This window comes from Eutrigla gurnardus, assembly GCF_963514095.1.
Source record: "Eutrigla gurnardus genome assembly, chromosome: 7".
In the NCBI taxonomy this organism is placed as follows: domain Eukaryota; kingdom Metazoa; phylum Chordata; class Actinopteri; order Perciformes; family Triglidae; genus Eutrigla; species Eutrigla gurnardus.
In genome coordinates, this window is record NC_139921.1 from 21,611,485 (window position 1) to 21,626,876 (window position 15,392).

At 47.1% G+C, this 15,392-nt stretch overlaps 1 protein-coding gene across 5 annotated transcripts in view; it reads left to right on the forward strand.

Moving 5' to 3' along the window:
* meis2a (Meis homeobox 2a) overlaps positions 1 to 15,392 on the forward strand; it is a 77,073-nt gene that overhangs the window by 43,059 nt on the left and 18,622 nt on the right. For all 5 annotated transcript variants that reach the window (XM_084012723.1, XM_084012725.1, XM_084012724.1 and 2 more), the window contains exon 9: positions 9,662 to 9,738. In XM_084012723.1, coding sequence (XP_083868849.1) covers positions 9,662 to 9,738 — 77 coding nt within the window. The remainder of the gene's footprint in view (positions 1 to 9,661; positions 9,739 to 15,392) is intronic.

Consider the following 15,392-nt stretch of genomic DNA (forward strand, 5'->3'; position numbering starts at 1 on the left):
TCGCTCTGTCTCTTTTTCTTTCCGTAAATGAAGGATGGTAGAGGGGAGGGGCTTGTGTTACCTCAGTGAGCGGTTGTGTTACATTCCTGAGAAGGGAAGGAGTGGGGGGGGGGGGGGGGGGGGGGTGGTTCAACGAGTTGTTGAAAAGAACACAGACGCTTGTCAACAGCCTCTGAGCTGGGGAGCCACCATGCCTTGCTTTAGGCCCGGAGGTCAATGACCCTGCGTTGCACCCAGATAGAGACCCAGGTAGAGAGAGAAAGAGAGAGAACTCACTATACGGTACGTGTCACTGCTTGTCTGTGGCAGAGGTCGGTCAAAAGCCTCCAAAATCTCTAAATCCTTCTCTTTCTTTCTTCACCCATAAAACACTGTACGTGAGCAGTGGCTGAAAGACGGCGGAGTGGCTTTCTTCAGGGGGGGGGGAGGAGGGAGGGGAGATGCAGATGGAGAGAGATAGAGAAAACGGCGAGCGCCTGGCAGTCACGGCAAAATGGCCCATTAGATTTAAGGAGTAAAAGTTCATCAGCTTTATTAATGGGAAGGTATATAAATGAAGTATGAATTACCTGACTTTTATGGAGTGGCGAGAGTGAAACTGGAGTGTCTTATGATATAATGTTTTAGTGAGCTGCTCTGAGCGCTCTGATGAGCAGGCTGCAGGGAGGAGGAGGAGGAGAGAGAGAGAGCGGGAGAGAGAGGCTGAAGTGTGCTGGGGTCCCCTGAGTCCAGCGGCTGGAAGGTTGCCTGATTGTTGCTAACATGCATAGCTGATCGGGTTAGCTCGAAGACAGGGACGTCCGTAGCTTCCAGGCTTATTCTTTGCGTGTCATTAGCTAGCATAGTAAAAATTGCTGGCATGAAAAAAAAAAGGTCAGCCAAATCTCTGATTTTGGTCTTCCTGCTTCACAATGCGTGCAGCTGCAGATGAACATGCATGCAGTTGCGAGTGCATCGATAGACAAGCCTGCACGCAGCAAGCATGCAAGCACAAGGGCACACACACGCCAGTGCGCGCGCACAGACAAACACACATGCTCACCGCCATCCTGTAATAAGCGGTAAGCTGAGCTAGCTGATGGTCATCCTCCCATGGGGCTGCTGGGTGGCTGCCAACTTCCTGCCTGCTTTGTCAGTGGATAAAGCCCCTAACAAACGAGAGGGCTGTAGCTAGGCAGGCCAGCCAGGTCAAAGGTCACCTCAGGCCCCGGGCAGGATTGAGCCTAAGAGCACTACAAGGAGAGCGAGGGAGAGGATGGAAGAATGCACTTAAAGATGGGCTGCTATTAACCAGGCCTAAAAGCTATAACCCTGCCTTACCACTCCTTCTTTTCTCTTCTCTTTCCTTCTCTTCTCGTCTCCTTTTTTTTTTTGGCGGCACTTCACAAAGGCATTTTAACTCCACATCACATGTCGACTCGGCAGAGGAACATTAAGAAAGTGAAAGATCCTGAGGGCATTTGTCAGTCCACACAGCCCCGTGCAGCCAGCCGCCCCTGGGTGTTGAGCAACGACAGGAGATAGCTCCTTGACTCATGCGCCCCTAGATGAAAGGAGGACTCCGAAGACGTGCATTTCTGAAAGGCAAAAAAACGGTATTCAGTATGAGAGAACAGACACAACAGGTAGGGCCGGGGTGGTGACTGATCAGGGCTCGTTGGCTTTGTTCCATGGAAGTACTTGTGATCTCAGATGAATGCACCTATGGTTACCATCAGCTCCTCTCCTCCGTCCCGCCGACAGGGACATGACCTGAAGTGTCTGTCTGTCACGGCCCTGAGAGCTTCTCTCTTTCTGAGAGAGGAAAAGGAAGACGGTGGACGACAGAGAAAAGAAAATCTCTCTTTCCACTCCAGCTGTCCATTCGGAGGGGGAGAAAATTTGACATGGTTGACTAGGACACATTTAGCACCATTAGCAAACAGGAAGTGTCCCCTGCAGCTGTTTTTTTGGTGGGGGAGGGGGGTGTTCCTGCCCGCACTGTAATGGACAAATGTTATCCACCGCGTTTGCCTTTGATTTTTGACCTGAAAACAAAAATTGACATTACAAATGTCCTATGATATCTTCCAAATTGGCTTGACATTCCATAGCTAGCCCCGGGGGTTTCTTGTTTGTCCTCTGTAAGTGGTTGTGCTCTTGTTGTTGTGTCCCGAGGCTCACTATTAGAATGTACTGGCCTTTCTCTGGAGAATGTAGAGTCTTAAAGACACAGAGGGGGAGACGAGAAAGAGAAGCGGGGGGACGCTCAAAGAGGTCCTGGTTGTGTATTTGAATACTTATGCTCATTAAGTTAATGCACAATGAAAGGGACAACAGTCAAGTGGAAACTCTCAGAAGCTTCTATTTGAAGAGTCCATCTCTCCGCAAATTACTCTGTTTCTATTTCAATTGAAGATTAGTACCACTTTACTTTGACTTAGGAAGTTAAACAAAGTCTCCGGGACACAATAGAGAAAGGGGATAAACTTAAAAAGAGCCTGTATGTTAATATTAAGTCGTTTTCCCAACAGACTTTATCAAGAGGCTCTAGGTTGTAAGTGAATTACTGTCATCAGCAGTATGCCTAAAGAGAGTCTTATAACCTAGACCTATTTGATGTATAGCATTTTCTCCCCATTGGAAAAGATATAAGATATAAACATTTTTTTGGAGTGTAAAACGATTTGATGGTTTTCTTAGGCCAACTCTCAGTTAGTCAGTATAGAAAATCATTGCTTTTTTTACAATGTGTACTTACTCCATTAAACCAGTGCCACTGTTTATTCAGTGGCTTAGTTAGTTCACAACGCTCTAGCTATAGCATGTGCTCCCAGTGACTTTATGACTGGCAACGGTGACAAGTGGTGTGGATATGAGTTTGTCCGATGCAGGCAAAGTGGGTGGGGTCTTCTGCTTTGACAGGCCCACCAGGCCTCTAATGATCTGCTTATAGGCCCTAAAAGTCCCTCGCAAAGGCAAGAGACCAATTACCTTACACCTCCAACAAGCGACACCGAGATGATAAAAAAAACAGGTTCATTTTTAGAGAATCAGGAAGCAAATCTCATTGATTTTTTAATTTTATTTATTGAAATGTAATTTGAACAAAAAATCTTAGTAGTAGGATGATCCCGTGGCTCAGCTGTAGTCGTTTCCACAAGATGTTTTAAAGATTTCTTGGGAGCAAATAGTGAGCGTGGCTGTGTGTTGACATCAGGCGAGCTGCAGAGCAGAGCAGAACAGAGCTGGGTGCCCCTGAGCAGGCAGTTACCACAACAAAGCCAACAGACTGGTCTGAAAAACCAGGCCAAATTCCTGCCCTCTAGGACCTGGCTTAAAGCTGGAGCGGAAACTTTGAAAGAGGGGGACGAGATGAGAGGAGAGGAGGGCAGGGAAAGAGGTGGAGTGGAGAGGATACGAGACGAGGCCAGGCGGGTTAGCGTGTAGTGAGTAAAGGATAGCTGCTGGGGCCTATGGAGTACGGCAGGAGAAGGAGAGATCGTCGGAAATGAGAGAGAGAGGGAGAGACTGAGAGCAGACCAGGCCCCCGCTGTAAGGATGGAGGGATCGTATTCCTCCTCTTGAAAGCAGAGGGGCAGCCGTGTGGTGGAAAGAGAAGCCATGAACTCGATCTGACGATTAAATAGGCGCATCTCTATGGCTGCGGGCCACAAATGAGACCAGGACCACAACAGAGCACACACACAGTTTGTGTATATAACTGCTGGCAAACTCCGAGAGATCCATGGGTTGAGTTCTGTTGATCCTTGTTTGGGAACATGTTTTTTTTTTTTTAACTTTCTTTATTGGATAAAATACGATACTTTATTATGATTATTCATGATAGCATTTGGAAGCGCTCCCTTAAAACATCTCTCTTCCCCGTCGGTCGATCCGCTAAGTCTGGAGGTGCATTGGGATTGTGTGGGAGTGATTGCTATTTAGCCTCATGGAGCTCGGTACAATCAGATGCCCGTATCTCGCGTATCCTCCAGAGCGCCTTCCTCATCCTTACTGCTCCGTTCATTCCTCGCTCCTTCTGACACCCCTTTCACCCGCTTCGCTGTTACTGTAGCTTTGGCAGGCGAGCGGGGGCAGTTATGCTGTAGAGCTTCTCTACAACCTTGCACCATCTCCAGTGAACATAAATTAATGGTGTAGAGCAAACAGGCTGCTGGCTGGCATCCAGGAGCCGGCTTCAGGAGTCTAGCCAGCGATTGTTGTGGCCGGCCGTGGCAGCAGCAGCAGTAGTAGTGCTGATGCACTGCCAACCAGCCAGCCAGCCAGCCAGCCAGAGAGGCAGACAGACAGACTGGGGGCCCTTTTTGCTCTATAATAGATGCCGCAGGCCTCGCCGGTCCGCCTCGTATTTGCAATCATCACTGTTTTACTGTCAGAGGGCAGTCCATGTAGAGCCCTTATACTTATTGTTGAAGCGTCGGAGTCGGGAGTGCGAGAGATGGAAGTGTCGTGGTATGTTGTGAATGCAGATCGTGTGAGGTGGAGATATGGACGTACTTTAATTTGCTGTTAGTGGAGGTTGGCATGCGGTGTGTGCGGTTTTGTTGGTTGGCATCATGTGAGTTGTGATGTGTGTGTGTGTGTGTGTGTGTGTGTGTGTGTGTGTGTGTGTGTGTGTGTGTGTGTGTGTGTGTGCAATCAGAGGGGGAGAGAAAGGAGAGCTGCAGGGTTGAGTCATTGAGTCATGTGGCATTCTTGCCTGTGTTCAGACTGTTGTCAGGAAGCAGTGTAGTTCCCAGTAAAATAAAACAAACACCCAAAAACCCTTCTACCCCCCCCCCCCCCCCCCCCCCCCCACACACACACACACACACACACACACACACACACACACATCACCACCTTCACCTGCTTGACAACACACAGAGGGAGGAAGTGAGACAGGAGGATGGAAAGACAGAGAGCAATAGAGATAAAGTTAAGGTAATGGTTAAGAACCAGGCATTAGTTCATAATTGAATACATACTTTGTCGTTCCTACTGATACATGTCATAGCAATATGCAGCTCTTTATTTTAATTGTCACTTGTCAATCTAACTGATGTTTACAGACGGAGGTAATTAACTGTATTCTACTATTCAAACCACAAAATCTGTCAGAAAACTGCAGCTGGGGACGGCAGATATTGCCCTGTGCATAGTAAACACTCGTGATTGATTCAAAAACTCCAACCGGATTTATTTGTCATATCTTTTTGATCTGCCGATGTGCATTCAATCTCATTGTCATTTGTGAAAGGAGCCAATTGTAGCATTATTAACACACGGCAACTTGATATTTAAAATGTGCCAATCTTACCCCCAGCTGAATGCAGAATCCATATTAAAATGTCATTCCTATATTTTTAGATTGCATTTTGTTTTCTGACAGTGAATATTATTATCATCCTCCAGTCGCTTTGATTAAAAACAAAAATATGATTCCAATCAATAGGAAGGTATATAAGAAAGGAAATACTGGGATACAATATTGCTGAAAAACGAGACACAAACTCACCATGCAGTCCAACACAATAAAATAATTACTATGTAAAAAGTTATTATGTAGATTAAAGTCTGTTTTTAGGCTTCTTATTAAGTCTAATCCTTAAGAATGAAAACATATATATGCAGATTATCTAATAACCCCCACCCAAGTGACAAAATAGCTAAGGCTAAATCACGTGAATCATCGTCAGCAAATCCTCCGTGTTGCCGCGGCAACGGGGTAAACAGCCAATGGCCTGTGATTTCCTGGGAGTCATTAGCATGGAACAGGTTTGCAAGCCACTGCGACCCTTGTGACCCGGCTCCATAACTCATGTCACACACTGATGATGTCATTCATCAATCGTGGTCCAGCAGCAGAGCTCGGGCGAGGAGCTGCAGGTTCAGCGAGCGGAGGGGAAAGGGGGCAGAGTGGGTGGGGGGGTGCGGGCCAGGATAATGATCAGGCTGTGGGGTTTGACGACGGCAGCAAATGGGTGTCGGGAGAGTATGAATCTGATATATAGCGAGCTGGATGGTGAATGAGTAGACTCGGTGTGGGCGAAAAAAGGTGTGGCGTGAAGAAAAGAGTGGTCCGGCTGTAGACGTGGTTCCTGTGTGTATGGTGAGATGCCAAGCTGGGGCTCGGGGAGGGTTTAAGGACCCGACACAGCAGATGATGGAGCCACCTCAGCTTGTAATGCTCAGCAACCACAGGGGCCATTACATCCAGCACTATCGGAGAGCACAGAACACATCACACCCTGTAATTTAGCCATCACACACAGAGACACACACACACACAGCTCCGGTCTCCGTGACTGGCAGAATGCGATCCACCTGCGTAAGCGCCCCGTGTTTATGTTTGTTTTGATATTTGTGCTTTTTCCAGGTCAGATTGGAGGAGTTGGGCAACATGTGTGCGTCAGGATAGTGCACGCTGGTGCCATTAACGGGCTTTAGCATAATTAACGGAGCTTTTTTTTCTATTTTTTCAATCTGACACTGCCTTGATTTGTAGCTGCTCATTTCTGGCTCTAATTATTTATAGATTGGCTGTTTTACGTTTTGCAGTCAATCCTCTTTTAAAGATATTGGCCTTGGTGTTTGTGACTGAACATATTGAACGGATCCAAAGCTAGTGAGGGGAAATTATCAATACTATCTTTGATCTCGCTCCGTGTTTGTGTTTCATCCATTAAACAACATGTCGTACCGTCTCCCGAGGGGAGGGAAGGAACGTCTACAGTAGGAAATGCATTAGAACCGATTTAGCACTCCGACTCTCTTTAACGTTTATTCACCGATTCATCTCACGTTTACTCACTTCATGTTAGATTTTTAGATTTTTTTTCATGCTATTGGATGATTTACTAACATATTTTTTTACTCAGGCAATTAACATTAAGAGGTTACTCAGAGGTCTAAATAGCCGTTCTCCAATTTCACGGCTGCTGCAGCCCTGTAACCACTAGGCCCACCATGTCGGCTTATTTCTCACGTCTGTTTGTGTGTGTGTGTGTGTGTGTGTGTGTGTGTGTGTGTGTGTGTGTCGCCATTGCTGCCGCACAATTTTCTGTAGCTGAGATTTCAGAGCGGCATGCTTTAAGGAAAGCTGCCACAACGTAAAGTGTGGGTGGCCTGCAGTCGCAGCCATAAAACTGTGTGTGTGTGTGTGTGTGTGTGTGTGTGTGTTTGGGTGGGAGACGCAGCAAGACGAAGAGGGGATGAGAAATGTTGCATACAGACATATTGTGTTTGTGTGTGTGTGCTTGGCGGTGCATATGTGCAAGTGCATGCACGTCTCGGGGTTGCAGGGGAGCCATCTAGTCTGACGGAAGGAGGCGAGCGAGGGGAATGAACGAGGGCTGGGAGGGTATGAGATGAACGAAATAGGATTTTTCTGTAGTGTCGTGTCTCGAGTAAATCTCCTTACTCAGGGGTTTTGTGTGTGTGTGTGTGTGTGTGTGTGTGTGGGGGGGGCTTTAACGTCCCTACTCTCCTTGATGAGACATCTTTCTTGTTTGTTCAAACCATTCATTACGCAGTGGCTGCCGGACTAGCCGTGCCGCTGGCCGGGCGTATTTATCACCGGGCTAAAGCGCGCTCTGGCTGACAGTCGGACGATTGATGACCGGGTCCGGGGCTTTGAGAGGCTGAGGAAGCCTTAATACAATGTAAATGACCTACTCCCATTTCCAATCTAGGCTGCTCCTCTCCCCGCGCCTCCATACCGCATCATCTTCAGATATGTTTCAATTTGGGTATATGTTTGTGTAGTGTGCGTACATAAAAAAAAAAAAAAAAAAAAAAGACTGGGTGGGGGAGTGTGTGTGTCTTGTTATATTTGCGAAGCGTGTTTTGATCGTGACCGAGGTCATAGCTAATGTGAAAACGCCTCGGAAGCTCAGGAGTGTAAGGGGGAGGGAAAGAGAGGCTGTACTCTTATTACATGTTGTTGGACACACACACACACACACACACGGATGTAGATATGAATATCTATTGCACACTGTGCATTCTACTGAGCTCGTTTACACACACACACAAACACACACACACACAGTAACCAACAGACATTGCTCTGTCTTCCCTAGCCAAGGAAATGTCAGCACCTGGCAATCAAAAAATGTATTCCTATGCAAGCATTATCATCTTTCCTTTGTTAATAATTTTAGCATATTAAAAGGGACTGCGTACACAAGTACGAATCAGAGTAATCCTTCTCTGCAGCCAGGACTCATTATTTGTCCAATCTCGGGCCTTGTTTGTTATTAATTGAGCACATTCCGCAAACCGTTTTTTCCCCCCCATCTCTCCTTTAATTAAAACGGACTACGTTTCGACAGGCGGTGCTACCTGAAAGGAGAAAATTGTCCTCTCCGCTGATATGAAACCTTTCGCTTACATCAATTATTCCAGCAGTAAATGAGAAAGTTGTTCTTGAGCAACTGTTATCATTTCAACTTAAAATTGAATTCAATTAACGCGAGCCGGGGAGACATTACCAGCTCCATGAAATGTGCTTCCTCGGCGAGTGTGGGGCTGGAAGGAAGGGGTGTAAGGCACGAGGCTAATGGTGGGAGAGAATGTGTGTTAATGCAGCTTGAAACCACACGATAACAGAGGAGGATTTAAGTGTCAGTTTTAAAAAATCGCGTTGATTTTGTCAGGTGTCGTGTCTGTGAATATTTGCGCTTTTTTGCACATGTGACCGCGTGACTCTTGTGCGCATGCACGCCCGCCGTCTACAGTAGCTGAATGAAACACATAGTGTCTCATTTGTTTCGTTTGCGTGCGCCCCGGACTCCTAATCTGGCCCTTAAAGACATCTGTCACCAGCGATCACTGTTGTTTTGTCATGCTTCATAGCAAGCCCAGGGGGAGCAAGGCAGCCCAAGGTCTGCCATTTATATCAGCCCATGTTCTCTAGATTGGACCTGACACACATAGTATCATTGCGAGCCCTGGTCGCAGAATTACATTTTCAGGTAAAAAAAAAGAATATAAAACAGAAATCTTGGCGAGGCTACGGATGATATGTCACAGCGTTCTGTTCTTCAGAGCATTAGTCCGTATTCAGCCGCTCTCTATGAAAGAGCCGCCGCCAGGATACATGTCAGACATTCAAGGAAAAAAGATAAATGTATTCACTGCAAATCTGCACCCACTCATTCTGTTGCATCGCATAATGAAAGGATTCTCCGGCGCCGTATCTCTGCGTTAGGCCTGCTTGAAAGTCTTGTTTGTCAGGATGAGCTCCTAAGTGTGTTTTTGTTCTGCGTGTGGGGCATATGTTCAGTGTGTACACTATCCTGTACGTTGTTTTTGTGTGGGTGGGGTGGGGGTTATCGCAGTCGACTCTTTTGACAAACTTGTTCGTCCGGCTCCGACAGGTTCAATGCTGAATTGTGCCTGTTGATATGTGGGTGGACATGCGTAAGCTGTGAATGTCTATACAGAGAGGAGGGAGGGAGGGGCGGGGGTTGGGTGGAGGTCACGCGAAGGTGCAGTCTTGGGTTACACAATACAACAAACACGGGAACATATGGAATACATACAGTAACAACTTGACTCGGAGCATGTGCTCCCCTTCCGGCACGTTCCTTTATGAGTGCTTACATACGTGAATATTTATGTTAATCTGTGTATCAGAGAGGCTCATTTTGTGTGTTTCTCTCTCTCTCTGCAGCACCCATACCCGTCTGAAGAGCAGAAGAAGCAGCTAGCCCAAGACACAGGCCTCACCATCTTACAAGTAAACAACTGGTGAGTCAAGATTTCCGCTTTGCCCTATCTCCGCCACCAGCATCGCTCTGCCTTTCATTTTCAAAAGCCTTGCGCCGCCCGCTCCCTGCCAAGTGTGAAAAACCGTTTATGTACAGCCCTCCCCGTCGCATCTCGACACACACACACACACACACACATCGACGTACACAAAGACAACCTTTGTAACATCATTACACGTATAAGCTACCGGGATGTTCCGGTGTTATCGGCGAAAGTGTTCGCCGGCTAAGTCACCGGTCTTTGTGGTTTGATGCGCATGTGTTCACTGGGATATATTTAAGGGAGAAAGGCAGAGATCATAAGCTACCCGTACAGCCCCCACACCCACCCCACCCCTTCATCCAAAAAACCATACCTAGCACCGCCACTGGTGCCCCCACAAAAGGCAAAACTGCCTTCCACCCCCTCCCTATTTTACACGAGCTATATGGTGGATTAAGGTTTTGGTGGCCTGGCCAGCAGGGCCTTTGTAGATGGCTTAGCACATAACTGGGGGTGGTGGATTAAATAAAATGATCACAGAAGCAAAGAAATGATACAGGAATTACTTATCAAAATACTAGCCCAGGTTTTATCTGCAGCTTAATTTTGTTCAGTACATTCTCAGGGTGATGTTCAGATTAATTGAACTGACAGCTTCCTTTCAAATTTCCGGGGAGGTATTTGCACGGATTTCAGGTCTTACACAAACTTAATTATATGGAACCCCATTTTATCATTCTAATTCCATGTAGCGGGGGTTCTATTTACAAATGACAAGTCTGTGCCTTTTATTCACAGCTTTCCTTAATATATTTATCAAAGCGGGGTTCATTTACAAAGTGCTCTATCTGTTGGGTACAGGCAGGCCGACATTAACGAAGCTTTTAGGTTTATCAGCCTCGCAGCCTGACAAGCCACCCGAGGGTCAATTGATTTTTTGGTTCTGTGATACATTTTTTTCTCATTTTTCCTGGATCACAATGAGAAACATGCCTAGAGAATTAGCCTGGTTGGCCTTATCTATCAGCCCCCTCCCTCATCCTCCCCCTTCCGCCCTGACATACTCTCTCTCTCTCTCTCTCTCTGTCTCCCCCTCTCTCTCACCCCTTTTCTTTATTCCCTTCTGGCCAAGGGAAGTCAAGCTACTTAAATTGGCCACAGGAACCGCTGTTATCAGACTTTAATGCACCCTACAGTGTGGATAGCATTTCAATTACACCAGTAACCAAAGATTAGCCCCCGCTTGCCTGTTTCATGCCTCGTGCCACCGTTTCAGGACGCCACGCACCTTACCTACAGGAGCAGAAAATTGAGTTGCCTTGCCTCTGTCATGGTGATTAATGCAGAAATAGTCTGCGAAACCTGCGAGGAGAGAGAGGGAGAGGGAGAGAGGAATAGACAGAGACATCGACAGAGATAGATATAGGAAGAGTCCCTGCCTTCTCAGAGGCCATGAAATCCAAGCCTGGCACTGAAATGGCTCAGATCCATTTATAAAGAGGTCTGAAAGAATCTCGTGCTTGGTAACATTCTCATGAACTCCTGTTCGCCACACACACACGTATACACACACATAATGCATTAGATATGCTTCCAGTCTGCCGGTCTATCTATGCTATACGTCCAGCTCACCTGGCGGATGCCACCTCTGAGGGAAAGATGAGAGGGAGAGACGATACTGAATTGTTCCCCTCAAAGTGCTTAACCAGGCAGGGCAGTGACTTACAGTTACATATGGCTTTGTTTGGGTTGTGCGCTTGTTTTTTTCCCCTCTCTTTTGATTTCTGATTCCAGTGGCTGCTGAGATGTTCCAACCAACATATGACAGAACTCCATATGAAATTCCTGTTGAAAAGATATGAAAAGAAAAAAAGCTCTTCACATTCCTGGCTGGCCCTTGCATTGTTCTGTAGTTTCCTTTGATGCATGGGCCGCTGCCATGTTACTGGCTAAAGAGAGAGAGAGAGAGATAGAGACAGAGGGAGGGAGAGACAGAAGCAGAGGATGAGTGGAGGGGAAAGGGAGGGGATGGCCGCCGTCTTCGGTTTCCACAGCTCTCCCCCGGGGAAAGGATGTGCTGAATCAGGGCTTTGTCCACCGGCACAATCGCAAGCCCAGCGAGGGCACAAGGGTGCTCTGTGCGATAGTCAATAGACAGTGCATTTCGCTCTCTCTCCCCATCAAACCTTCCCTAAAACCAAACCCTCCAACCGACACCTCCCTATACGTTTACCTGCAGCTCACCTGTACGCACAGAAAACGGCTAGAAACCCTTTTTGTCTCCGTCCCACAGAGACCTGGCTCTATATCTAGTCTGTATCAGCCTCACATGTTTGTAGCCCCACACCCCATTAGACGTCTGATGTTCATAAAGAACAAAGGAAAACAGGTGAAAGTCCACAATCCCACTGCACCGGTGTGGAGCAGACGAGGACGCGATTATCCAGTTAATAAAGTGTGTGTCGTGCGTGTGCACGTTGCGAGATGTCATGTGTGTACAGTGCGCCCGCGGACACTTATTAGTCCACCATTAGGTAGCGTGTTTGCTCTGGCCACGTTTTGAGACAACTGGCGTCGCGCTAACAGAATCGGGGAGTGGTCCGACGTGTAATTGCATTTGTTTAAGATTGCAGGGGGGAAAAAAGGTGAGGGCCGTGTCACACACACGGCGTTCTGGGATAGCGGAGTAGGTGAAACGGCAGACTCGGGTGTCTGTGCGCGAGCGAACGCGTTCACAGTTTACAGTATCATGCGGTATATTTGCCTGCCTCAGCAGCTCCTGGTGTCCCGCTATCAGTCTGGGCTAAATGGGGCCTGACCGAATCCTTTCATGTCTCAGCGTCAGACCCAGCACGATATGCCCTCACGTACTGCCATAAACGCACGCACACACACACACACCAACAATCCTGCCGTTGCTTACCACTGCAGCAGCACACACACACACACAAGCGTACAGTACATGCACACAGGGTTATTACATGGGCCTGAGAGATGATCCCGATGACAGATGACTGAGAGAAACAGCATCTAAAAAAAGGAAGGAAATCGTCCCCTCATTATTCCCTCATCTCACAGGCAGCCAGTTGGTCATTTCCACGGCAGAGAGAGAGAGAGAGGCAGAGAGAGAGAGAGAGAGGCAGAGAGCGAATGTGTCAGTTCTTGGCATCAATGATGACTGACTGCTGTGCCACTGGAGCACTAATAACAATAAAGAGGGCACTAAGCCACACTCTATTTTTACTTCTCTGCCTTCTCTCTACAGCCCTGAGGGGAATACATGCATAGACACACACACGCACACGCACACACATGCACACACACACAGGGGAGAGGCTCTAATTAGCGGCAGAAAGGAATACAATGAGTGAGTTATTAAGACACAGGGGCGGATCGCAGCCAACCTTTGCCCCCTGTCGGAGCACAGGTCACATGATAAGGGAAGGATATCCGCCAGACGACGGCGCCAAGCAGCCTGTGCCCACTGAGGAGATGAAATGAGCTCAATCTCTCCACTCGTTCAGGACAGGGCACGGTGCATCGATTGTTTTTGTTTTGTTTTTTTCTGTGAGAATCCATCCGTCAAACAAAACCCACATTTAGTCATCATTTATGACGATCTGGCTGTTTAGTTCCATCGATTTGAGGCTACTGTAAAATAAGCTCATAAAACTACGATAGCAAAACTTCTGTCTGTGACCATAAGACAGGTGTTGAAATAAATCAAATAAAAGCCAAAAGGATTGCGTAGTTAAAAACAACATACTTTAAAAAAAAAAACTCCCAGCATGCTGCTAAACTAGTTCAGCTAGCTCTAAACCAGAGTGCTCAGTCCGTCTCTTCACAGCGTGTCACCCATTCCCATTAACAGTCAAGCACATTTGTTATTAGTATCTGACAACAAGAAAGAGAAAAGCCAAAGCCAAAGTTGTTCCTCCACTCAGCGAAGCATTTTCCATCCCCCATTCCCCAGGCCAATGAGACACAGAAATACTGGCTTTTGTGATTTTTTATGATTTTTTTATGATCTTCTGGTTTGGCGGGCGAGACCATAATGAAATGCAAAATAATAACTAATATTTTCCAAATGTAACATAAAGCTACGAAACTGGCCCAGCTGCCCCTTTTTTTTCCACATTCTTTCTAAGTATTTTCGTCTTATGAATCTCACACGGAGGCTTTCGAGGTCCCTTTTCCCTTTTCCTCACTCGCCTCTACATCACTTCTTACTTTTACTCTCTCGGTCTCTGCGACACTGGTGGGCTAGTTGAGTGAAGTTGCTGGTTATCTGTCTAACTTTGACCCAGATGGAAATGTCAGGCCTTATTTTGGCTGCAACCAGGGACTCCCAGCAGTGGCCATCTTGTGCCCCTAGCTTTCTAAATATACAGCTGGAGTGTGGAGAGGTTGCGGCCGTGTGTGTGCATCACTCTGGCGTGCACAAGCATGAGTGTAAATGTGAGTCTGACTGAAAGAGAGAGAGAGAGAGTATCGGGGCTCTGCCAACACAGGCATCATGATCCCTCTCATTTAGGGACCGCTAATTGGCAGTTAATTAGCAGAATTGACTCTGTTGTCAGATCCCAAGTGCCAGCCTCCCTACCAACACCCCCTTCCCTCCAAGTTCATTTGATCTGGCTGCTTTCTTGATGCTGTAATAATAATCCCGTTTTATCTGTTTTGGAGGGAGAGGACACATTTGGAAGAAACCATATTTTAATTATTGGCAGAGTTAAACAGAACACGCTGCCTGTTGGAGTAGGTTTCATTTTGTTATTCATTTTGTTCCGCCGTTGTTACAGATCCAAAATCTAGACACACTTTAGGGATAAGCCGGGGTAGCCTCGAACAGCTGATGCTGAAGTGCGTCACAGTATATGCGGCGCGTGTGACACGGCGCTGTTGAAACACTCAGTGTGATTAACGGGGCCCACTCCTCATTTTATCAGCCACCGCGGGCACATTGGGTCATAGCATGGCACGGACACCCACCGTGGCCACGGAGCGGCCGGGTGCCCATCTCGCTGTGGAGTCTGGAGTTATGAAAAACAGGTGCTGCTTAAAAGAAATTGGCACCATCGGGCAATCATGCACAAAAACTAGTTCTTTTTTTTTCTTTTTTTTTTTACTTGTTTTCCCATTACACGCTCAAGACTCTCCAAGGCTGTGGAATTCTCCCAGCAAAGACGGCATGCAAGGAGAACGAAGCCAGACGAGGCGAGATAGGGAGGCAGGGAGCTGAAAGAGGCATTACAGGGAAAGCATTAGAGAGAGAGAGGGATGGGAGGAGGGAGGTCTTTGTACTTCTCTGCTCCTTTTGGCTCTTTTATTCCTCAACGGCTTGGTTTTATTGGTGGGTCGTTTAATAACAAGGGCTCTGTGCCTGAAATGAAGTCGAGCTGCGTTTGCGTGGGCGAGTCTCCCTTTTTTTATTTTAAGATGGTAATTTCTGTACTAGGGGTGAGAACTGGAGAGCGATCGGCAGAGAGAGAGAGAGCTAGAGATAATACACTAGAGAGAGAGAGAAACTCGGAAGGGGAGCAAGGAGGTTGAGAGTGTGGGATAGGGAGAATTCAAGGAGAATACAGGGGAGGAAAGTAGGTTAATTTATTTCATTTGCAAGAAGAGAAAAAGGACTTAAAAAGAAAAAA